The sequence below is a fragment of the Panulirus ornatus genome, chromosome 35, assembly GCF_036320965.1.
Source record: "Panulirus ornatus isolate Po-2019 chromosome 35, ASM3632096v1, whole genome shotgun sequence".
In the NCBI taxonomy this organism is placed as follows: Eukaryota; Metazoa; Arthropoda; class Malacostraca; order Decapoda; family Palinuridae; genus Panulirus; species Panulirus ornatus.
In genome coordinates this window covers 10,960,667-10,986,350 of record NC_092258.1, presented here as the reverse complement: position 1 = coordinate 10,986,350, position 25,684 = coordinate 10,960,667, and the positions used below count along the sequence as shown (strand labels likewise).

The following is a 25,684-nucleotide window of genomic DNA, read 5'->3' as shown; positions in this document are numbered from 1 at the left end:
GACTTGACCCTCAACCCTACTGTACCTAATAACCTTGCTCTTATTCACTTTACTCTTAACTTTCTTCTTTCACACACTTTATCAAACTCAGTCACGAGCTTCTGCAGTTTCTTACATGAATCAGCCACCAGCCCTGTGTCATCAGCAAACAACAACTGACTCACTTCCCAAGCTCTCTCATCCACAACAGACTGCATACTTGCCCCTCTTTCCAAAATTCCTGCATTCACCTCCCTAACAACCCCATCTATAAATAAATTAAACAACCATCACACACATCTGCCGCAAACCTACATTCACTGAGAACCAATCACTTTCCTCTCTTCCTACACGTACAAATGCCTTACATCCTCGATAAAAACTTTTCACTGCTTGTAACAACTTGCCTCTCACACCATATATTCTTAATATATATTCTTAATACCTTCCACATATATATATATATATATATATATATATATATATATATATATATATTACATAGTTGCGAGGCGTAGCTATAGATAGAGTTGTGCGGAGGAGGGTGGATGTGCTGGAAATGAGATATTTGAGGACAATATGTGGTGTGAGGTGGTTCGATCGAGTAAGTAATAATAGGGTAAGAGAGATGTGTGGTAATAAAAAGAGTGTGGTTGAGAGAGCAGAAGAGGGTGGTTTGGTCACATGGAGAGAATGAGTGAGGAAAGATTGACAAAGAGGATATATGTGTCAGAGGTGGAGGAAACGAGAAGTGGGAGACCAAATTGGAGGTGGAAAGATGGAGTGAAAAAGATTTTGAGTGATCGGGGCCTGAACATGCAGGAGGGTGAAAGGTGTGCAAGGAATAGAGTGAATTGGAATGATGTGGTATACCAGGGTCGACGTGCTGTCAATGGATTGAACCAGGGCATGTGAAGCATCTGGGGTAAACCATGGAAAGTTCTGAGGGGCCTGGATGTGGAAAGGGTGCTGTTGTTTCAGTGCATTATACATGACAGCTAGAGACTGTGTGAGAATGAATGTGTCCTTTGTCGTCTTTTCCTAGCGCTACCTTGCGCACATGTGGGGGGAGGGGGTTGTTATTTCATGTGTGGCGGGGTGGCAATGGGAATGAATAAAGGCAGACAGTATGAATTATATACATGTGTATATATATGTATATGTCTGTGTGTATATATATATATATATCTATATACGTTAAGATGTATAGGTATGTATATTTGCGTGTGTGGACGTGTATGGGTGGGTTGGGCCATTCTTTCATCTGTTTCCTTGTGTTACCTCGCTAACGCAGGAGACAGCAACAAAGCAAAATATAAGATAATAATATATATATATATATATATATATAAATAAAATAAGCAAAAATATTTACTTGATCGCTGTTTTCCGCATTAGCGAGGCAGCATGAGGAAACATGCATACATACCCCCACAAACACACCCTACCCTCTTGCACCAGAAGTCTCCTCTATCCTTATTTATATCAATTTTAGGACACATTCATCAATCTTGCATATCAAATTTTTAGTTGGTGAAAATAACAGGTTCAGGGCACCTAATATTTATCATATAATCACAGTACACAGGCCTTTTAAGTTATGTATATGACATGCCACACTTTCCTGGTCACATTGAATTTAGTTTATAATAACAAATCCTCCTCTAGTCAACATTGTAATATCTACTTCATAAAAGCATGCTGTGTTAAATTATAAGACAAAAAATTAGTGATAAATAATATGAATAACAATGTAATGACTCTGATGAAAAAATGGTAGAATTACATGTGAATAAATAATTGTATTAAGCTTAAAAAGTGGGAGAAGCTAAATTTATCTTCATATGATATAAAGCTATCTTGCATAACTTCACATTGAAAAGTACCGCAGTCCATTTATACCATGAGGTCTAAAAAGGCTGCTAATTCTAATGCTTGTTTAGAATGAAATTATGATGGTAATGGCAGAACGCAGGGCTATTAATTGGACACAAATCTTTTTTAATATACAAAGAACTAATGCAAGCATTCTTTACATTTTTTCACATGTATTTCAATCCCCTCATGAAGGATGCATGCTAAACCAGTAAATTGTCTTGCTGCACAGCAGTTACCTGTTATCTTGCTTGTCTTTTACACAACCAAATGTGATGATTCATCAGCACTGTAAAATCAGCAAGATTCTAATATGATGCCTTGTGTTTTCATTTACATTTTATATAAAATTCTTTAAGGTGCAACAGTGCAGTGTAAGGGATCTACATAACAGCATTCACTCCTATGAAAATATTTTCTTGTTATTAACAACTATTGACAAAATCCTGATAACCTGAGAAAATTCACATTCACATCACATATCTTATTCAATACATTCAAACCAGCATTATCCAGAAACATTAAGAAATTGTTTGATTCATGAATTTTCAGAATCAGTCAATAAAAGTGACAGCTATACAGTGATATGAAATCTCATAAAAAATCTCCTGGATAACAAGGGTACTGAAGTATTGGCTAAGTTTAAGTTGTTGAGAAGGGAGGAGCCTTAGTCACTGCTGGCATGACACGCTGTGACACTGGCACCAGAGGGTGAATGCCAGCAAGGCGTCGGGTCACCTAGAGTCTTGAGTTTCAATGTGTATCTGGAGGAAAAAATGAATTCACTTAATAATAAACACAATTATTAAATTGATTATTTGTTTATTTATATTTACTTATTTTGCTTTGTCGCTGTCTCCCGCGTTAGCGAGGTAGCGCAAGCAAACAGACGAAAGAATGGCCCAACTCACCCACATACACATGTATATACACTAACGTCCACACACGCAAATATACATACCCATACATCTCAATGTATACATATATATACACACAGACATATACATATATACACATGTACATAATTCATACTGTCTGCCTTTATTCATTCCCATGGCCACCTCGCCACACATGAAATAACAACCCCCTTCCCCCTCTCATGGGTGCGAGGTCGCGCTAGAAAAAGACAAACAAAGGCCACATTCGTTCACACTCGGTCTCTAGCTGTCATGTAATAATGCACCGAAACCACAGCTCCCTTTCCACATCCAGGCCCCACAGAACTTTCCATGGTTTACCCCAGACACTTCACATGCCCTGGTTCAATCCATTGACAGCACGTCGACCTCGGTATACCACATCGTTCCAATTCACTCTATTCCTTGCACGCCTTTCACCCTCCTGCATGTTCAGGCCCCGATCACTCAAAATCCTTTTCACTCCATCTTTCCACCTCCAATTTGGTCTCCCACTTCTCCTCGTTCCCTCCACCTCTGACACATATATCCCCTCGGTCAATCTTTCCTCACTCATTCTCTCCATGTGGCCAAACCATTTCAAAACACCCTCTTCTGCTCTCTCAACCACACTCTTTTTATTACCACACATCTCTCTTACCCTATTATTACTTACTTGATCAAACCACCTCTCACCACATATTGTTCTCAAACGTCTCATTTTCAGCACATCCACCCTCCTCTGCACAACTCTATTCATAGACCACGCCTCGCAACCATACAACATTGTTGGAACCACTTTTCCTTCAAACATACCCATTTTTGCTCTCCGAGATAATGTTCTCGAATTCCACACATTCTTCAAGGCTCCCAGAATTTTCGCCACCTTCCCCACCCTATGATTCACTTCCACTACCATGGTTCCATCCGCTGCCAAATCCACTCCCAGATATCTAAAACATTTCACTTCCTCCAGTTTTTCTTCATTCAAACTTACCTCCCAATTGACTTGACCCTCAACCTTACTGTACCTAATAACCTTGCTCTGATTCACATTTACTCTCAACTTTCTTCTTTCACACACTTTACCAAGCTCAGTCACCAGCTTCTGCAGTTTCTCATATGAATCAGCCACCAGTGCTGTATCATCAGCGAACAACAACTGACTCACTTCCCAAGCTCTCTCATCCACAACAGACTGCATACTTGCCCCTCTTTCCAAAACTGTTGCATTCACCTCCCTAACAACCCCATCCATAAACAAATTAAACACCCATGGAGACATCACACACCCCTGCTGCAAACCTACATTCACTGAGAACCAATCACTTTCCTCTCTTCCTACACATACACATGCCTTACATCCTCGATAAAATCTTTTCACTGCTTCTAACAACTTGCCTCCCACACCATATATTCTTAATACCTTCCAAAGAGCATCTCTATCAACTCTATCATATGTCTTCTCCAGATCCATAAATGCTACATACAAATCCATTTGCTTTTCTAAGTATTTCTCACATACATTCTTCAAAGCAAACACCTGATCCACACATCCTATACCACTTCTGAAACCACACTGCTCTTCCCCAATCTGATGCTCTGTACATGCCTTCACCCTCTCAATCAATACCCTCCCATATAATTTACCAGGAATACTCAACAAACTTATACCTCTGTAATTTGAGCACTCACCTTTGTCCCCTTTGCCTTTGTACAATGGCACTATGCACGCATTCCGCCAATCCTCAGGCACCTCACCATGAGTCATACATACATTAAATAACCTTACCAACTAGTCAACAATACAGTCACCCCCTTTTTTAATAGATTCCACTGCAATACCATCCAAACCTGCTGCCTTGCTGGCTTTCATCTTCCGCAAAGCTTTTACTACCTCTTCTCTGTTTACCAAATCATTTTCCCTAACCGTCTCACTTTGCACACCACCTCAACCAAAACACCCTATATCTGCCACTTTATCATCAAACACATTCAACAAACTTTCAAAATACTCACTCCATCTCCTTCTCACATCAACACTACTTGTTATCATCTCCCCATTAGCGCCCTTCACTGAAGTTCCAATTTGCTCCCTTGTCTTACGCACTTTATTTACCTCCTTCCAGAACATCTTTTTATTCTCCCTAAAATTTAATGATACTCTCTCACCCCAACTCTCATTTGCCCTTTTTTTCACCTCTTGCACCTTTCTCTTGACCTCCTGTCGCTGATGATACAGCGCTGATGGCTGATTCATGTGAGAAACTGCAGAAGCTGGTGACTGAGTTTGGTAAAGTGTGTGAAAGAAGAAAGTTAAGAGTAAATGTGAATAAGAGGAAGGTTATTAGGTACAGTAGGGTTGAGGGTCAAGTCAATTGGGAGGTAGGTTTGAATGGAGAAAAACTGGAGGAAGTAAAGTGTTTTAGATATCTGGGAGTGGATCTGGCAGCGGATGGAACCATGGAAGCGGAATTGAATCATAGGGTGGGGGAGGGGGCGAAAATCCTGGGAGCCTTGAAGAATGTTTGAAAGTCGAGAACATTATCTCGGAAAGCAAAAATGGGTATGTTTGAAGGAATAGTGGTTCCAACAATGTTGTATGGTTGCGAGGCATGGGCTATGGATAGAGTTGTGCGCAGGAGGGTGGATGTGCTGGAAATGAGATGTTTGAGGACAATGTGTGGTGTGAGGTGGTTTGATCGAGTAAGTAATGTAAGGGTAAGAGAGATGTGTGGAAATAAAAAGAGCGTGGTTGAGAGAGCAGAAAAGGGTGTTTTGAAATGGTTTGGACACATGGAGAGAATGAGTGAGGAAAGATTGACCAAGAGGATATATGTGTCGGAGGTGGAGGGAACGAGAAGTGGGAGACCAAATTGGAGGTGGAAAGATGGAGTGAAAAAGATTTTGAGTGATCGGGGCCTGAACATGCAGGAGGGTGAAAGGCGGGCAAGGAATAGAGTGAATTGGATCGATGTGGTATACCGGGGTTGACGTGCTGTCAGTGGATTGAATCAGGGCATGTGAAGCATCTGGGGTAAACCATGGAAAATTGTGTGGGTCCTGGATGTGGAAAGGGAGCTGTGGTTTCGGGCATTATTGCATGACAGCTAGAGACTGAGTGTGAACGAATGGGGCCTTTGTTGTCTTTTCCTAGCGCTACCTCGCACACATGAGGGGGGAGGGGGATGGTATTCCATTGTGTGGCGAGGTGGTGATGGGAATGAATAAAGGTAGACAGTGTGAATTGTGTGCATGGGTATATATGTATGTGTTTGTGTGTGTATATATATGTGTACATTGAGATGTATAGGTATGTATATTTGCGTGTGTGGACGTGTATGTATATACATGTGTATGGGGGTGGGTTGGGCCATTTCTTTCGTCTGTTTCCTTGCGCTACCTCGCAAACGCGGGAGACAGCGACAAAGCAAAATAAACATAAATAAATAAATATATATATAGTTTGGTAAACAAAGAAGAGGTTGCGAAAGCTTTGCGGAAGATGAAAGCCAATGGGTTTAAATGGTATTGCAGTGGAATTCATTGACAAAAAGGGGGTGACTGTGTTGTTGGTGAGGATATTCAAAGTATGTATGGTTCATGGCAAAGTGCCTGAGGATTGGCAGAATGCATGCAAAGTGCCAATGTACAAAGGCAAAGGGGATGAAGGTGAGTGGTTAAATTACAGAGGTATAAGTTTGTTGAGTATTCCTGGGAAATTATATGGGAGGGTGTTGATTAAGAGAGCTGTGGCTCCAGTGCATTATGCATGACAGTTAGAGACTGAGTGTGAAAGAAAGCGGCCTTTGTTGTCTTTTCCTAGTACTACCTTACGCGCATGCAGGGGAGGGGGTTGTCATTTCATGTGTGGCGGGGTGGTTATGGGAATGAATGAAGGCAGTAAGTATGAATTATGTACATGTGTATATATGTATATGTCTGTGTATGCATATGTATGGATACATTGAAATGTATAGGTATGTACATGTGTGTGTGTGGACGTGTATGTATAAGCATGTGTATGTGGGTGGGTTGGGCCATTCTTTCGTCTGTTTCCTTGCGCTACCTCGCTAGTGCAGGAGACAGCGACAAAGATTAATAAAATAGATAAAGTAAATTGATTGAGAGGGTCAAGGTATGTACAGTGTACAGAGCATCAGCTTGGGGAAAAGCAGTGTGGTTTCAGAAGTGGTAGAGGATGTGTGGATCAGGTGTTTCCTTTGAACAATGTATGTGAGAAATATTTAGAAAAACAAATGGATTTGTATGTAGCAGTTATGGATCTGGAGATGGCATATGATAGAGTTGATAGAGATGCTCTGTGGAAGGTATTAGGAGTATATGGTGTGAGAGGTAAGTTGCTATAAGCAGCGAAATGTTTTTATTGAGGTTGTAAGATATATGTACCAGTAGGAAGAGAGGAAATCGAATGGTCCCCAGTGAATGTCGGTTTGTGGCTGGGGTGTGTGATGTCTCCATGGTTGTTTAATTTGTTTATGGATGGGTGTTGTTAAGGAGGTGAATGCAAGAGTTTTGGAAAGAGGGGTAAGTATGCAATCTGTTGTGGATGAGAGGGCTCGGGAAGTGAGTCAGTTGTTCGCTGATGATACAGTGCTGGTGGCTGATTTGGGTGAGAAACTGAAGTTTGTGACTGAGTTTGGTAAAGTGTGTGAAAGAAGAAAGCTGAAAGTAAATGTGAATAAGAGCAAGGCTATTAGGTTCAGTAGGGCTGAGGGACAAGTTAAATTGGGAGGTAAATTTGAATGGAGAAAGACTAGAGGAAGTGAAGTGTTTTAGATATCTGGGAGTGGATTTAGCAGCAGACGGAACCATGGAAGCAGAAGTGAGTCACACTGGGGGAAGGGCCGAAGGTTCTAGGAGTGTTGAAGAATGTGTGGAAGGCGAGGTTGTTATCTCGGAAAGGAAAAATGGGTATGCTTGAAGGAATAGTGGTTCAACAATGTTGTATGGTTGCGAGGCATGGGCTATGGATAGAGTTGTGCGCAGGAGGATGGATGTGCTGGAAATGATATATATATATATATATATATATATATATATATATATATATATATAAGTTGTTAGAGGCAGTGAAAAGTTTTTATCGAGGATGTAAGGCATGTGTACGTGTAGGAAGAGAGGAAAGTGATTGGTTCTCAGTGAATGTAGGTTTGCGGCAGGGGTGTGTGATGTCTCCATGGTTGTTTAATTTGTTTATGGATGGGGTTGTTAGGGAGGTGAATGCAAGAGTTTTGGAAAGAGGGGCAAGTATGAAGTCTGTTGGGGATGAGAGAGCTTGGGAAGTGAGTCAGTTGTTGTTCGCTGATGATACAGCGCTGGTGGCTGATTCATGTGAGAAACTGCAGAAGCTGGTGACTGAGTTTGGTAAAGTGTGTGAAAGAAGAAAGTTAAGAGTAAATGTGAATAAGAGCAAGGTTATTAGGTACAGTAGGGTTGAGGGTCAAGTCAATTGGGAGGTGAGTTTGAATGGAGAAAAACTGGAGGAAGTGAAGTGTTTTAGATATCTGGGAGTGGATCTGGCAGCGGATGGAACCATGGAAGCGGAAGTGGATCATAGGATGGGGGAGGGGTCAAAAATTCTGGGAGCCTTGAAGAATGTGTGGAAGTCGAGAGCATTATCTCGGAAAGCAAAAATGAGTATGTTTGAAGGAATAGTGGTTCCAACAATGTTGTATGGTTGCGAGGTGTGGGCTATGGATAGAGTTGTGTGCAGGAGGATGGATGTGCTGGAAATGAGATGTTTGAGGACAATGTGTGGTGTGAGGTGGTTTGATCGAGTAAGTAACGTAAGGGTAAGAGAGATGTGTGGAAATAAAAAGAGCGTGGGTGAGAGAGCAGAAGAGGGTGTTTTGAAATGGTTTGGGCACATGGAGAGAATGAGTGAGGAAAGATTGACCAAGAGGATATATGTGTCGGAGGTGGAGGGAACGAGGAGAAGAGGGAGACCAAATTGGAGGTGGAAAGATGGAGTGAAAAAGATTTTGTGTGATCGGGGCCTGAACATGCAGGAGGGTGAAAGGAGGGCAAGGAATAGAGTGAATTGGAGCGATGTGGTGTACCGGGGTTGACGTGCTGTCAGTGGATTGAATCGGGGCATGTGAAGCGTCTGGGGTAAACCATGGAAAGCTGTGTAGGTATGTATATTTTGCGTGTGTGGACGTATGTATATACATGTGTATGGGGGTGGGTTGGCCATTTCTTTCGTCTGTTTCCTTGCGCTACCTTGCAAACGCGGGAGACAGCGACAAAGCAAAAAAGAAAAAAAAAAAAAAAATTTTACTATTTGCCATTTCCTGCGTTAGTGAGGTAGCGTTAAGAACAGAAGACTGAGCCTTTGAGGGAATATCCTCACTTGGCCCACTCCTTTGTTCCTTCTTTAGGAAAACTAAAAATGAGAGGGGAGATTTCCAGCCCCTCCGCTCCCTTCCCTTTTAGTCACCTACGTCATGCAGGGAATACATGGGAAGTATTTTTTCTCCCCTATCTCCAGGGAGCAAATGGGAACTTCAGTGAAGGGCGCTAATGGGGAAGTGATAACAAGTAGTGTTGAAGTGAGAAGGAGATGGAGTGAGTATTTTGAAGGTTTGTTGAGTCTGTTTGATGATAGAGTGGCAGATATAGGGTGTTTTGGTCGAGGTGGTGTGCAAAGTGAGAGGGTTAGGGAAAATGATTTGGTAAACAGAGAAGAGGTAGTAAAAGCTTTGCGGAAGATGAAAGCTGGCAAGGCAGCAGGTTTGGATGGTATTGCAGTGGAATTTATTAAAAAAGGGGGTGACTGTATTGTTGACTGGTTGGTAAGGTTATTTAATGTATGTATGACTCATGGTGAGGTGCCTGAGGATTGGCGGAATGCGTGCATAGTGCCATTGTACAAAGGCAAAGGGGATAAGAGTGAGTGCTCAAATTACAGAGGTATAAGTTTGTTGAGTTGAGTATTCCTGGTAAATTATATGGGAGGGTATTGATTGAGAGGGTGAAGGCATGTACAGAGCATCAGATTGGGGAAGAGCAGTGTGGTTTCAGAAGTGGTAGAGGATGTGTGGATCAGGTGTTTGCTTTGAAGAATGTATGTGAGAAATACTTAGAAAAGCAAATGGATTTGTATGTAGCATTTATGGATCTGGAGAAGGCATATGATAGAGTTGATAGAGATGCTCTGTGGAAGGTATTAAGAATATATGGTGTGGGAGGCAAGTTGTTAGAAGCAATGAAAATTTTTATCGAGGATGTAAGGCATGTGTACATGTAGGAAGAGAGGAAAGTGATTGGTTCTCAATGAATGTAGGTTTGCGGCAGGGGTGTGTGATGTCTCCATGGTTGTTTAATTTGTTTATGGATGGGGTTGTTAGGGAGGTGAATGCAAGAGTTTTGGAAAGAGGGACAAGTATGAAGTCTGTTGTGGATGAGAGAGCTTGGGAAGTGAGTCAGTTGTTATTCGCTGATGATACAGCGCTGGTGGCTGATTCATGTAAGAAACTGCAGAAGCTGGTGACTGAGTTTGGTAAAGTGTGTGAAAGAAGAAAGTTAAGAGTAAATGTGAATAAGAGCAAGGTTATTAGGTACAGTAGGGTTGAGGGTCAAGTCAATTGGGAGGTAAGTTTGAATGGAGAAAAACTGGAGGAAGTAAAGTGTTTTAGATATCTGTTAGTGGATCTGGCAGCGGATGGAACCATGGAAGCGGAAGTGAATCATAGGGAGGAGGAGGGGGCGAAAATCCTGGGAGCCTTGAAGAATGTGTGGAAGTCGAGAACATTATCTCAGAAAGCAAAAATGGGTATGTTTGAAGGAATAGTGGTTCCAACAATGTTGTATGGTTGTGAAGCGTGGGCTGTGGATAGAGTTGTGTGCAGGAGGGTGGATGTGCTGGAAATGAGATGTTTGAGGACAATGTGTGGTGTGAGGTGGTTTGATCGAGTAAGTAACGTAAGGGTAAGAGTGATGTGTGGAAATAAAAAGAGCGTGGTTGAGAGAGCAGAAGAGGGTGTTTTGAAATGGTTTGGGCACATGGAGAGAATGAGTGAGGAAAGATTGACCAAGAGGATATATGTGTCGGAGGTGGAGGGAACGAGGAGAAGTGGGAGACCAAATTGGAGGTGGAAAGATGGAGTGAAAAAGATTTTGAGTGATCGGGGCCTGAACATGCAGGAGGGTGAAAGGCGGGCAAGGAATAGAGTGAATTGGATTGATGTGGTATACCAGGGTTGACATGCTGTCAGTGGATTGAATCAGGGTATGTGAAGCATCTGGGGTAAATCATGGAAAGTTGTGTGGGGCCTGGATGTGGAAAGGGAGCTGTGGTTTCGAGCATTATTGCGTGACAGCTGGAGACTGAGTGTGAACGAATGGGCGTTTGTTGTCTTTTCCTAGTGCTACCTCGCACACATGAGGGGGGAGGGGGATGGTATTCCATGTGTGGCGTGGTGGCGATGGGAATGAATAGGGGCAGGCAGTGTGAATTGTGTGCATGGGTATATATGTATGTGTCTGTGTGTGTATATATATGTGTACATTGAGATGTATAGGTATGTATATTTGCCTGTGTGGGCGTGTGTGTGTGTGTGTACATTGTGTATTGGGGTGGGTTGTGCCATTTCCTTCGTCTGTTTCCTTGCGCTACCTCGCAAACGTGGGAGACAGCGACAAAGCAAAATAAATAAATAAATAAATATATATATATATATTTATTTATATTTATTTTGCTTTGTCGCTGTCTCCTGCGTTTGTGAGGTAGTGCAAGGAAACAGACGAAAGAAATGGCCCAACCCACCCCCATACACATGTATATACACACACGACCACACACGCAAATATACATGCCTATACATCTCAATGTACACACATATATACACACACAGACACATACATATATACCCATGCACACAATTCACACTGTCTGCCTTTATTCATTCCCATCGCCACCTCGCCACACATGGAATACCATCCCCCTCCCCCCTCATGTGTGCGGGGTAGCGCTAGGAAAAGACAACAAAGGCCTCATTCGTTCACACTCAGTCTCTAGCTGTCATGCAATAATGCCCGAAACCACAGCTCCCTTTCCACATCCAGGCCCCACACAGCTTTCCATGGTTTACCCCAGACGCTTCACATGCCCTGATTCAATCCACTGACAGCACGTCAACCCCGGTATACCACATCGATCCAATTCACTCTATTCCTTGCTCGCCTTTCACCCTCCTGCATGTTCAGGCCCCGATCATTCAAAATCTTTTTCACTCCATCTTTCCACCTCCAATTTGGTCTCCCACTTCTCCTCGTTCCCTCCACCTCCGACACATATATCCTCTTGGTCAATCTTTCCTTACTCATTCTCTACATGTGCCCAAACCATTTCAAAACACCCTCTTCTGCTCTCTCAACCACGCTCTTTTTATTTCCACACATCTCTCTTACCCTTACATTACTTACTCGATCAAACCACCTCACACCACATATTGTCCTCAAACATCTCATTTCCAGCACATCCATCCTCCTGCGCACAACTCTATCCATAGCCCACGCCTCACAACCATACAACATTGTTGGAACCACTATTCCTTCAAACATACCCATTTTTGCTTTCCGAGATAATGTTCTCGACTTCCACATGTATTCTTCAAGGCTCCCAGGATTTTCACCCCCTCCCCCACCCTATGATTCACTTCCACTTCCATGGTTCCATCCGCTGCCAGATCCACTAACAGATATCTAAAACACTTTACTTCCTCCAGTTTTTCTCCATTCAAACTTACCTCCCAATTGACTTGACCCTCAACCCTACTGTACCTAGTAACCTTGCTCTTATTCACATTTACTCTTAACTTTCTTCTTTCACACACTTTATCAAACTCAGTCACCAGCTTCTGCAGTTTCTCACATGAATCAGCCACCAGCGCTGTATCATCAGCGAACAACAACTGACTCACTTCCCAAGCTCTCTCATCCACAACAGACTTCATTCTTGCCCCTCTTTCCAAAACTCTTGCATTCACCTCCCTCACAACTCCATCCATAAACAAATTAAACAACCATGGAGACATCACACACCCCTGCCGCAAACCTACATTCACTGAGAACCAATCACTTTCCTCTCTTCCTACACGTACACATGCTTTACATCCTCGATAAAAACTTTTCACTGCTTCTAACAACTTGCCATCCACACCATATATTCTTAATACCTTCCACAGAGCATCTCTATCAACTCTTATCATATGCCTTCTCCAGATCCATAAATGCTACATACAAATCCATTTGCTTTTCTAAGTATTTCTCACATACATTCTTCAAAGCAAACACCTGATCCACACATCCTCTACCACTTCTGAAACCACACTGCTCTTCCCCAATCTGATGCTCTGTACATGCCTTCACCCTCTCAATCAATACCCTCCCATATAATTTACCAGGAATACTCAACTCAACAAACTTATACCTCTGTAATTTGAGCACTCACTCTTATCCCCTTTGCCTTTGTACAATGGCACTATGCACGCATTCCGCCAATCCTCAGGCACCTCACCATGAGTCATACATACATTAAATAACCTTACCAACCAGTCAACAATACAGTCACCCCCTTTTTTAATAAATTCCACTGGAATACCATCCAAACCTGCTGCCTTGCCGGCTTTCATCTTCCGCAAAGCTTTTACTACCTCTTCTCTGTTTACCAAATCATTTTCCCCAACCCTCTCACTTTGCACACCACCTCGACCAAGACACCCTATATCTGCCACTCTATCATCAAACACATTCAACAAACCTTCAAAATACTCACTCCATCTCCTTCTCACATCACCACTACTTGTTATCACCTCCCCATTAGCGCCCTTCGCTGAAGTTCCCATTTGCTCCCGCTGTTTCCCACATCGGTGAGGTAGCGCGAGGAAACAGACGTAGAATGGCCCAACCAATCATATACACATACAAATACAAGTATGCCCATACACACACATATACATTCCAATGTATGCATACATATATACACAGGTACATATTCATACTTGCTCCCTTCATCCATTCCTGTTGCCACCCTGCTACACAGGAAACATCCCCCATCCCTCCAGGAAGGTAGCTCCAGGAAAAGCCAAAAAGGCCATATTCATTCACACTCGGTTTCTAGCTGTCATGTGTAATGCACCAAAACCACAGCTCCCTTTCCACATCCATGTCCCACAGACCTTTCCATGGTTTACCCCAGACACTTCACATGCCCTGGTTCAACCCATCGACAGCACGTCAACCCCATTATACCACATCGTTCCAATTCACTCTATTCCTCACATGCCTTTCACCCTCCTGTATGTTCAGGGCCCAATTACTCAAAATCTTTTTCATTCCATCCTTCCACCCCCAATTTAGTCTCCCGCTTATCCTTGTTTCCTCCACCTCTGACACGTATATCTTCTTTGTCAATCTTTCCTCACTTATTCTCTCCATGTGTCCAAACCATTTCAAACACACCCTCTGAGCAGAAAAAACGAAAATGTTTCAGGACATTTACTTAAAGAATGAAAAAAATGGAAAAGCATGGACAGAAGGTACACTCTATTGTCTGTCTCTTCAGTGATGCTAACCAGTACAAAAGTGAATAGCATTTAACCATCTTGTCTATGGTAATATGCTACCAATATGGAATTTTCTTACCACTATACATTCTCTGCTGAGGCCCAGTAACTTTTAAAACAGAAAAGAGTCATGCTTCTATTATTATATCAAGAGAAAACATTCTTTAAACCTGTGAAAAAAAGATGGTATAATTAACTATTTACAAAAAAAGTTATACCGAATAATCAATACTCCAAAAAATCACTTACTGTATCCAGCTTGCACCTACACATGCCCTATTTAGACTGTTAAGATAGAACTACATTCATTTCATCTTAGTTCTGTGTGATCTACTGGACTCAATAAACATGGAGAAAAGGAGACTGGGAAAGAAAGGGAGAAAATAATTCCTCATGACACCATATCTTGGCAAAAGAAGAAAAATCTTGCAAGATCATGAGATTCTTCTCAATTAATATTGATATTGAGAGAAGTAAGCTGTTAATTAAAGGAGGATGATAAAGGATGCAAAAGCCTTCCCAGAGTTTGCATACAACTTTTCTGGTGGTTTGTTGAAAACCTTCTTGCAAACCTAACACAAGAGTAGTTATATGGGTTATAAACAAAATGAGGCCAAAGGTGCACTTGGAACAAATTACATGGTTCGTAAAGGATGTACAGATGACCAGTGGAAGAAAGGGATAAGTTACAGGAAGAACATAGTCTAACATTATCGTTAAAAACTAAGGCAAGGTCTTCATTAGCATGTACTACTACAGACCTAGAGTAATCATGGAGGGATAACCAAGCTAATAGTACGAACTTGCAAAAGGCATCCTAAGCTAGCATTCGATCTCGCTTATCAAGACAAAAATCACAACAGATGGATCTTAAAGAATGCAAGTACATGAACAAGATGTTAAGATGTCTGGGAAGTAAGTTCAATGTAGAGTACATGTAAAAATTACTGAACTGCAAATGAAGGTCCAACAGTGTGCAGGATGATTAGGATCAAATATGGAGAGAAAGGAGAAGCCATTAGTCCTCACACATTAGAGGAACATTATAAGTCATGGTAACAATCTCGATCTTTGTCCATGTCATTATGATTTTAATATATTTGAAATAAAAGAGGAATTATTTGCAACAGCTCATAACAGGTAGCTTTACTAAAGGCTCAGGAAAGTTATGAGCACACTTAGTAACAGAGAAATGTGGAAAAAATCAAGAGGTAAATGCAGAAAGCAGTAGGAAATTCAAAAGCCTCTATGCTAATAGTTGTGAGGTTAGATATGGGTTCTACAACCATAAAGCTACTGTAATGGCAGGTCATTTTGACATTCTAACAAATGGTATCAAAACATAAGTCTTCCAGCTGTCGAGTAACACATAAAGTCACCGGACTTAACAAGGGAAAGGATATAATTAGGAAAATATTCGAGTACCAATGTATGTTAATCTATTGATAAAATATACTACAATGTTGTTCCATGGAACATTTAAGCCACCTGCAGTGCAGCATAGTTACTGGTAATGATAAATGAATGAGTAGAATTATTGTTTGGAAAATATCTAAAGCATCTGTCTTAAGTTCCATGGCCAAGGGTGGAGGATTCTTAAAGTTATGAACCAGGTTATTTTCCAAATTAAATCTTTTAATACAGAGACTGAGTTAGCCTGCTTTCACAGAATATATGGAGCAATTACAATATAGAGGGTTTTATATGTGCTATCATCCATGCACCATAGAGTGGACGTACCAGCAAATGGAAGCAATAGGGTTGGTGAGGTAGCAGAGGTTCTGGGAGCATTGAGGATAGGGTGGAGATAAGTCATTATTTGGGAGGGCGAAAGTGGTTATGTTTGAAGGTATAGTTGTTCTAACACTGTTGTATGGATATACTGGCTATGTTTTACGGCCATGGGTGAGAATATGAGAAGGGTGGATGCATTGGAAATGAAATATTTTGGACAATATTTGGTTTGAGGGGTTTAATCAAGAAGGTAATAAAAGAATAAGAAAAAGGTGTAGTAATAAGAAGTGTGTGGTTGAAAGACCTTAAGAGCATGTGCTGAACATATGGAGAGAATGGGTGAGGAGAGGTTGACAAAGAGGATATCCACGTCAGAAGTGGAGGGGAGAAGGGGAAGATCAAACTGGAGATTGAAGGATGTAGTGAAAAAGATTTTTAGTGGGGGTGAAAGGTGTGAATTGGAGTGATGTAGTTTACAGGTGAGGACATGCTATGAACAGACTGAACCAGGGAACATGAAGCAGCCAAAGAAACCTTGGAAAGGTCTGTGTCATATGGTTGTGCATTTGGGGCTGTGGTTTCAGTGTATTACACATGAGAGTTAGAGAATGGATGCAAGTGAGTGGTTGTATACTTGTTATTTTCATTTACCCATGCATATCAAACTCATTACATGCTTGAACTTTACTGAATTACATTTTTTCTTGTATAGTGTTCACTAATATAACAAAAATCCTATCAAGTAGGCTATACCATAATTAAAAATCACAACTTTATGAAAGCACCTACCTCACTAAGTATTGCCCAGTTGTCACTTTCTACATGAACACTGAGACGTAAGGTCTTGATTTCACCAAATGTTTCATCAATGGTTCCTTCTGCCACTCCCATATCATCAAAATCACCTAGAATAAACCAAAATGATAAATTCATATGCTTAACATATCCTAACTTTAAAGATACTTAACACCAATCTCCACAACACTAACAAAAAATGGTTGGTCAATTTCATAACTGGAGACACCAAGCCAGAATCAGTCACCAGGGCTTCACCTCCAAAACCCTGAAGCTCTACACTCAAGTTCCCCAAGAAGTAGTTCTTTTTCCATCTGTCTTCAATCTCTTCCAATGTGACCTTCCACCACATTGCAGACCAAATTGTGAAAGTCCTCTCATATGCAAATGACATCACCTTTGCATCACAGCACCCAGTCACTATCCAAGCAAAATTGAATATGTAAAACTACGTCACAGTCAGAGCATTGGCTCACCTACAACAGAATGTGTCTCTTGCTAGACAAGTCCATGACAACATTTTAACCTCTGACAGACATGCATCCAGTTTGCATCTTCCCAATACTCTGGAGGTTAACCATTGTCTCGCAAAAAAAAAACTTGAACCACGATGGTCATCACATGATATTCACACCACAGACATCAACATAAAGGCCATTATTTGGCAATGGTAGCTCTAAAACTCTACTAAAATCAGTAATGGACTCCTTTGGAGAGAGAAATACCTGAACTATTTTGTGCCCTATTTAGTTGCCATCACCCACAGGAAGGGTAAGAGTGCACAATAATTCCCCCCTCATTTGCAGCAAAATGAAATTAATGGTTTTCTTCCCTTCCTATCAAACAAAAGTATTATTTTTGCATTAACTCTGTCAATTTATCTCTAACTTTTAATAACTCTTGCCATCTGCCATAAAGTTTACAAAGCACTTTTACATGAATATTAAAGTCTTCACTATTACTTAGTTGCACTCTAAATATCTTCAATTGTTTTTTCTTGATCATACCTGACAATTATTCTTTTTTCCCTTGCTTTATCCCATCTTCTTGACTTCTTTGACTGCTTAACTGACTCTTAACTTATGTATCATCATTTCTATTAAACTTGAGAATTCATTAATGGCTCTTTGCAAATCCTCATTTCCTACTTTTCTGTTCCTTTCTCATTATTCCCTTTTAACTATCAATGCACCTCTACTGTGGTGCAAACAACAATATACTACCATTCTGCTAATACTAAAGTTAACAGCTATGAATTTGCCCTTCCTGGAAGACGGATGAAAAAGGAGACAATGCTGCAAAAGAGTTGCCCTCTGCCACTGGCCTGTTAAGGGCAATGCACTAAAGGCTAAGAAGTGACATGAGTTCAACAATGTTTTGCCAAGGCCACCTCCTTAATGGAGCTCCCAAAGGGAATGGGAATTAAAAAAGTAGAAAGATAGATAGATACTTATTTTGTATTTATATTTGCATGTTCCATGGATAGTTTTAACCTCACATGGCACATAAGGACTGACTTCCAAGAAAAGTGCACAACACAGTGGAGATATTTTAATCTGTATCCCATTTCACTTTGGTGGCATTCACTAAACTTACCTACTATAATATAACTATCCTCTGTAACTTTCAATTTTCCTTTTGATAATCAGGTAAGTTTGACAGTGTTTGAGTGGGAAGCACCTCCACTGTTGTGTTGTAAAGACGATCAGAAGGGTGCTCCACATTTCCACTTCGGAAAAGAAACCTGTTAAAAGAAATCTTTTAATACAGAATAATGCAATATGGAATAATTCCTACTTTTATTGCATTATTTGCCCTCTACATAGGATAACATCATGTACCTGATGACTGTAAATCTATTTTCAGAGTAATTATGTCTCAAATACTGACATAATCTAAAGTGCAATAACTCACACCACTGAGGTTAGAAAATTACTACAAAGAATATGCATAAATTCTGCTTCATTATAGTTTAGAATACAAACTGTCCATGTACATAACTGACTACCCATCTACATTATAGCAATATTCACTGTTCTCCATTATTCTGTTTTACATTAGGATGATATTGGGGGCAATGTACTGTAAATGGACTGAACAAAAACATATGAAACAGTCAAGGTAAACCAGGAAGTAGTCTGTGGGACTGGGCTGAGGATAGTCAGCTCTGGTTCTGATACATTATACATGACATTTAGAGAGACAATTAGGTATGAAAGAAAAAAATTAGCAGTGAATAGGAAGCCAATCAATTTTTAGCAAACAACTAGTACACAGCAATCAATCATTCCGTATTACCCTGCCTTTTCCTATATTCTAAAGTGTCACGCACAGTATCATCTCTGAATAAAACATTTAAAGAGCTAACCATCTCCACACTATCAAATTCTCCTCTGCTTTGGTGATTTAAGCTTAAGATTTCTGTGGCAAGTGGAGTACTTCACTTCACTGTAGAGATCATGATATGGGTTTGGTAAGTTTATACATACATAATTGAAAACTAGCCATGTATGTGTTTTTTTAACCTTAATGTAACAATCACCACATCAAAATTTATATTGTGCCCCAATGGGTGCACTCTTCACATGAAACAAAAATCTCTCATTCTTCTGTCAACAATGAAAAAAAAATACATGGATAGTTTAAATCTCTGCAAAGGTGTGAAACTCTCCGGCAATCATAGAAGTCAGGGACACTCAAGTCACCAACGTACAATTCTCTGATATACTCTGTCAACCTTGTCTCACCCCTTTTACATCATGTTAGACACATCTATCAAACTATTCTTGAACTTCTGGAATTCTATGGAAGATGTCTGGCACACTGCCTTTTAGGTAACCACAGTCTCTCCATATTATTCAGTAATTTACAATCACATACTGTATGTCTATTTCAGGAACAAAATTCCCCATACACTTATTAATGAATTTTTTTTAATATTAATCACAAGAAGCCAATGCATACCCCCAACTCATCAAATCCTTAAGCTTTGTCAAACTTTTTGATGCCAGATAAACTGACAATTTGCAAGTATATGTATGAAACTAAAACCAAGGATCCATTCATAATATTACAATTACATTCTACCCTTACCTTTCAAAACAATTTTCTAAACTGTCAAAGACTCAAAGCTATGAACAATATTCTAGAGTTTATCAAATCAGTGTCCTCTGTAAACTAAAGAAACATTAAAGATACCTTTAGGTGTCTTCTCCAAGTAAAATATTATCTATACAATACTTGTGACTGTAAGGAAGCTGCTTTATCTGTTCTATCAACCATGCATAACATCATACATACTTGATGCATATCAGATACTTGGTCTGTGCTTCTTGCATCATTACATTTTAATTCCATTCCCTCTCTTCAGACATCGTGTTCCTAGCTACTTCTAATTTAAGTTTCTTCTTTTCTTTTCAATATTCTAAAATCCTATTCTGTATCCTCAGAATGAGCAAGCAGCAATCATGGGTAGTTGCTGGAAGGAGACTACTAGTGTGTTCCAAATGAAATGGTAGGGGGTTAGGGGATTTAACTCAGCTGTCCACTTCATGGGACAAACCAGATGTGGAGAGAAGTATATCAAAATATTTATGCACTGGCAGTAAATGGTCTGAAGATGGAATTAAGAAAGGTAATCCATACATTGCAAGAGTAGTTGACATGAAACTTACACAGGAAATGGAATCATATCTAATCTTATCTGGAGGATATGCAATAGCAATGAAAAGAAAATCTAAAGAAAGAAAGCATTTCGGCTTTGTTAGAGAGATGATGGTCTCTTTGTATTGTACATGACGAGTAATAATACGAAAAAAACATAACTATTTTGCAATCACAGCCAAGGCCACATCATGCAATGTTAACAAGATGAAAAGGGAACAGGCAAGATATCTTAGAAAATATTGTGACTTTTTTCATCAATATTTTGTGCATAAATGATGACCACTAGATAAATATTTATACACAAAATTCAATAATATGTTTTTAAACATGTTTAATTTGTTGGTATTATTCATAGATTTTCTAGTTTTTTTCACAACTTGTTTTATTAAAAAAAAAAAAAAAAAAACATTAAAACTCACCCTTTCAGCACAACTGGTGGTTCAAAGTTGAAATTAAGCTTATCTCCTCGCTGTGGGAGTAAACCCCAAAAGTAAGATTCTCCACGATAGGCCCTCTGCAAAGTATACGTCTTGTAGGGCTTAATTTCTGTGTCCACAATTGCAGTTGGATTATCATGAGGGAAGAACAGCTGGATCTTCCCAAACTGCTTATCCTGTACATCAAAAATATATTGAAAATATTGAAAACACTTTAGCATAATCACTCACTCAACAGAAAGCTAACAGGAAGCAAAATGAGCATCAGCAAATTTTCTATCATTTTACATATATATACACTGTTTCTCATTTATGGGTAGGTACTTGTTTTGTTCTGCATGGAATGTGTTCCACTCTACAGCCTATGGCTACTGTATGAAAAAGCTGTGGCTTTCATAAAGATTAACCTTTGGACCTCATTTTTTGTTTTTTGTATAGATTGTCTTGATTCTCAATTTTTGGCTTTCATAAAGATTAACTTTTGAACCTCAGTTTTGGGTTTTCGTAAAGATTGCCTTTTGAATCTCATTTTTTAGCTTTCTACAAGATTGACTCTGCTGCCAGCGAGAGGGAGGGCTCAGGTAGTAGAGTAACAGCCCCTCCCATGACACCCTGCAAATTTAAGGCATACTCTAACTACACTTTGTGTGACTCTGACACCAGTGTGAGGGAGGGCTCAAGTGATAGTGTATTGGCCCCTCCCAGCACTCCAGCTAACTCAAGGATTGTCCCATCCCCTACCCTTGGAGCAACCCACAAGTAGCAGATTGTTGACAACAGTCACCCAGGGTGGTACTACAGTACTAACGTTCTGACTGAGAGGCATTAAAGTGGCACCCAGAGCCATCTTACACTCTCAATATCAGGATTGCTGGTCTTTCTTTCTGTTTCACCAAAATCACCAAAACGGGACTAACAAGCTAGTCCTACCATCTTCTTACAAACACCATACACCTACTCAAACCTTTCTTACTATTATTATCTTTTTTTCACAGTACTTTTGCCAATTCCTGTCAACTCAAACACTTTCATCACCATAACAGAGTCATCAAACCAGGGTTTCTGCCTGACTCTACTACTAATGAGCGGAAGAGCTCTGGCAGTAATAGTACTTGCCCCTCCCATGACCTTTCCCTCTCTATTCACTGTACCAACTGTACCAACATCTGTGGTCACTCTAGTAACCTATCCTCAGTTAAACACCATCTGTCTAGGACCTTTCCTAATATCTTACTTCTGTCTGAGACACAGTTGTCTAATTATGTTCTCCCTAGTCCCTTTTTCATATCTAACTATAACCTCCACTCACAATTCTGGTTTAAAGGTGATGTTTGTGCTTATTCCAACAACAAACACATGCCTCAAGGATATATATATCCCCAGGGATATATATATATATATATATATATATATATATATATATATATATATATATATATATATATATCCCTGGGGATAGGGGAGAAAGAATACTTCCCACGTATTCCCTGCGTGTCGTAGAAGGCGACTAAAAGGGAAGGGAGCGGGGGGCTGGAAATCCTCCCCTCTCGTTTTTTTTAATTTTCCAAAAGAAGGAACAGAGAAGGGGGCCAGGTGAGGATATTCCCTCAAAGGCCAAGTCCTCTGTTCTTAACGCTACCTCGCTATCGCGGGAAATGGCGAATAGTATAAAAAAAAAAATATATATATATATATATATATATATATCTTTCTTTCATACTATTCACCATTTCCCGCATCAGCGAGGTAGCATCAAGAACAGAGGACTGGGCCTCTGAGGAAACATCCTCACTCAGCCCCCTTCTCTGTTCCTTCCTTTGGAAAATTCTTTCAAATCCAGCAACCTTGGGGACATTCAGTCGCCAAATTTTGGAATTTTCCAGGTCTTGGGTATCTATATTGTGAAGGGAACCTGGGAGCAGATCAAATATATCTTGAGTTGCCCTGTGAAGTTTTCTTTTCCCAATATGTAAGTTTAAGTAAGTCTAGAACACTACAACTGTAATTATTTACTATATTTGTATTCAGCAAAAATTCTTGATTGTTTCTGAATGCCAAAATGTACAAGTAGAATAAAGCAGCAATATATGATAACTTGGTTGAAGTGCTGGACGTGGTGTCTGGCCCAGTTGAGGAAGAATGTGAACAAATATTAGCATCGTCTTGATGCAATAAGGAAAATGCCTTAATAGAGGCAGGAGGCAGGTCTTGCACTTCATCTATTATAGGAGCTGGTGTGGATGTCTGAAGGATCACCAAAACTTGGCTCAGGCTCAAGAGCATCAGACAAGGGATATGGTAAAGGTTTCTGTGCCACTTGCTTCATTTAATTACCTTTTACTGAATCCTAGACACACTCAGTACCTGTTGTTGGGTGAAGCTGGACAACTTTTGTAAAACAACACTAAATGACATGTCACTGAGCACTAAAGGAACTTGATAGGGGATCAATTCAGTCATATCTTAACCTGCGGAGTTTCATTTCCCCAACACCTATAAGTTTTAAAAATATTGCCTAACTGCACAATATACATTACTGTACTAACTGCACAATATACACTAAAGTAGCATTAGGTGATTAAATAGAAGCTACAGTGCAATGGGTGGGACTGAAAATTCCTTTCATCCTCAATTAACACACCTTAATTATACCTTGATAAATCTAAAATTTTATTAATCCTCAGTACATTTGCGCACACACAAACATGTTCACTTGACCCTTAACAAATGCATCTTCACTTCACCCTCAACAAATGAATCTTTACCACACTCAACACCAAGAGTGTAATCAATACCCATCTTTGCTTCACCCTTGAAACCAATGACCTTTGATCTGGTCCTTAAAGGTCAGGTTAAAGGCCATACTCACCCACACCTTCAGTACAATCTTTCCTTCAACTACGTCCATATCTTTACTACACTCATGACCAAATTGGACTTTGATATGACCCTTGTAATTATGTCAGTTCAAAGGCCATTTTCACTACATCGTCATCTGCAGTATACTCATCTTCAATACATCCTTGGTATGGGGAAGATATGCTTCACCTGGCCTGTAAGGGCTGAGCTGAATACATATCCAGGAAACTACAGTTTGGGTGCTGACTTACAAAGAACAGTGAGAAACAAAGCAAAAACAACCAGAGTCCGTGCCTACAGAAGGAGATGTAAATATGTCTATGCAATACAACATTAAATATCCAAATACATGCTATATCTAATATGTTTAATATTCCGACTGAAAACAACAGTAAAGACTCCAAAGATCTTTAGCAAACTATGATCCTTCATCATTTTCCCATGATGGTGGGGTGATAACCTTTCATGGAACATACATGACAGTACCTAGATCAGAGTTCCGTTAGTCACAACGAAAATTCTATAAGCACTGCCTGCCCCTTCAGTAAATCCTTAATCTCAAAGGCTGTGCCTGAAGAAAATTAAGTGGTAATGTACAGAGTTCAAGTATGTACTCTGAAAAGATGAAATTCAGATTATTCTCATAATGACAAGTTTCAGTAAAGAATAACAAAGAAATTTGATAAATGAAGCCAATCTCAACTGAAAAGGAATTCAATAATTAGCTTAGCAAATCAACTACATACCAAGAACTAGACTATAATTTTACAGAAGAAAGAGCAAGTAAGCATAACTATTACTATTACCCTCTAAGATCTAAACTTTCTCAAAGACAAACAAGTAATCTAAAATCAGCTTTCATGCACCAATAAGTTTTCCATGCTAAATGCATTCCTTTGCATAAGAGCTTTACTTAATTCCACTCTGCTGAATGGTGTGATCTGAAATCAACAGTTTGGGTGCAAAACAAAATATCACAGAAACTTCTAAACTTCGAAATATAGTACAAATTTTAAGGGGCACATGCAAAATATACAATACAATATCGTTCCTGATGAGGTAACATTACAACAAAAAAAAGATTTCCACAAATTATTACAAAAAGTAGTGAAATTAGGAAACAGTTTATTCTATGTCAACCAAATTCATTAAAAAAGGAAATTAAAAAATAAAACATTTTGCAATGCAATTAACCATTCAGCATATAATTGCATCCAGTGTACAACTCCATACTGCAGTGATGTATCAACACACATACCTTATTTACCTTAGCTATGGTCAATAGGAATCTTGACTATCAAGATCTGATACCCAGATAACGAAAAGAAAAATAGTTTGTCAACATAGAGATACAATCATTCAGGGAAAAAAGGCTAACATTCTGAGGCCTTGATGTGGTGCAATGATAGCTGTAATCACACACTGGAGAGAGCACTCTACCAATCCAACCCAACTTCATTATTAAACAGTATTACAGATGAGCAGAAATGAACACTCCTTTTTTTTCCAAAAGTTGTCATTTGTAAATAATCATACATGCTTGTCATTCTCCCTTCTATGGAAAACAGATGCAAATCATTATATACCAACAAACTTCAAGACCAAGATTCCACTAACTTTCTCTTTTTTGTGACAGTTTAAGAACCTATAATGCAGTAAGTCAAGTGATGAGAATGATTATATATTGTCTTCTATTTCAAGAGATAAGAATGTGATTTGCAGTAAACTTGGAGCACCACTAGAAGAAACTATTTGGTGTTTAAAACTTTCCTGCATATTTGAAGCATAACTCTTGACTGGCGTCAGTAGTAAGGGAAATATCTTTGAAAGAGAGACCCTATATACTTAACCA

General features: G+C 39.8%; 1 protein-coding gene across 1 annotated transcript in view; it reads right to left on the bottom strand.

The window, feature by feature from the left end:
• Nucleotides 1-1,526: 1,526 nt before the first annotated feature.
• Nucleotides 1,527-25,684, bottom strand: part of LOC139760136 (alpha-1,3-mannosyl-glycoprotein 4-beta-N-acetylglucosaminyltransferase A-like) — a 127,084-nt gene continuing 102,926 nt past the window's right edge. The window contains 5 exon segments of the mRNA XM_071683025.1: nt 1,527-2,618; nt 16,865-16,980; nt 18,467-18,514; nt 18,517-18,614; nt 20,956-21,149. Coding sequence (XP_071539126.1) covers nt 2,589-2,618; nt 16,865-16,980; nt 18,467-18,514; nt 18,517-18,614; nt 20,956-21,149 — 486 coding nt within the window. The 3' untranslated portion in view covers nt 1,527-2,588.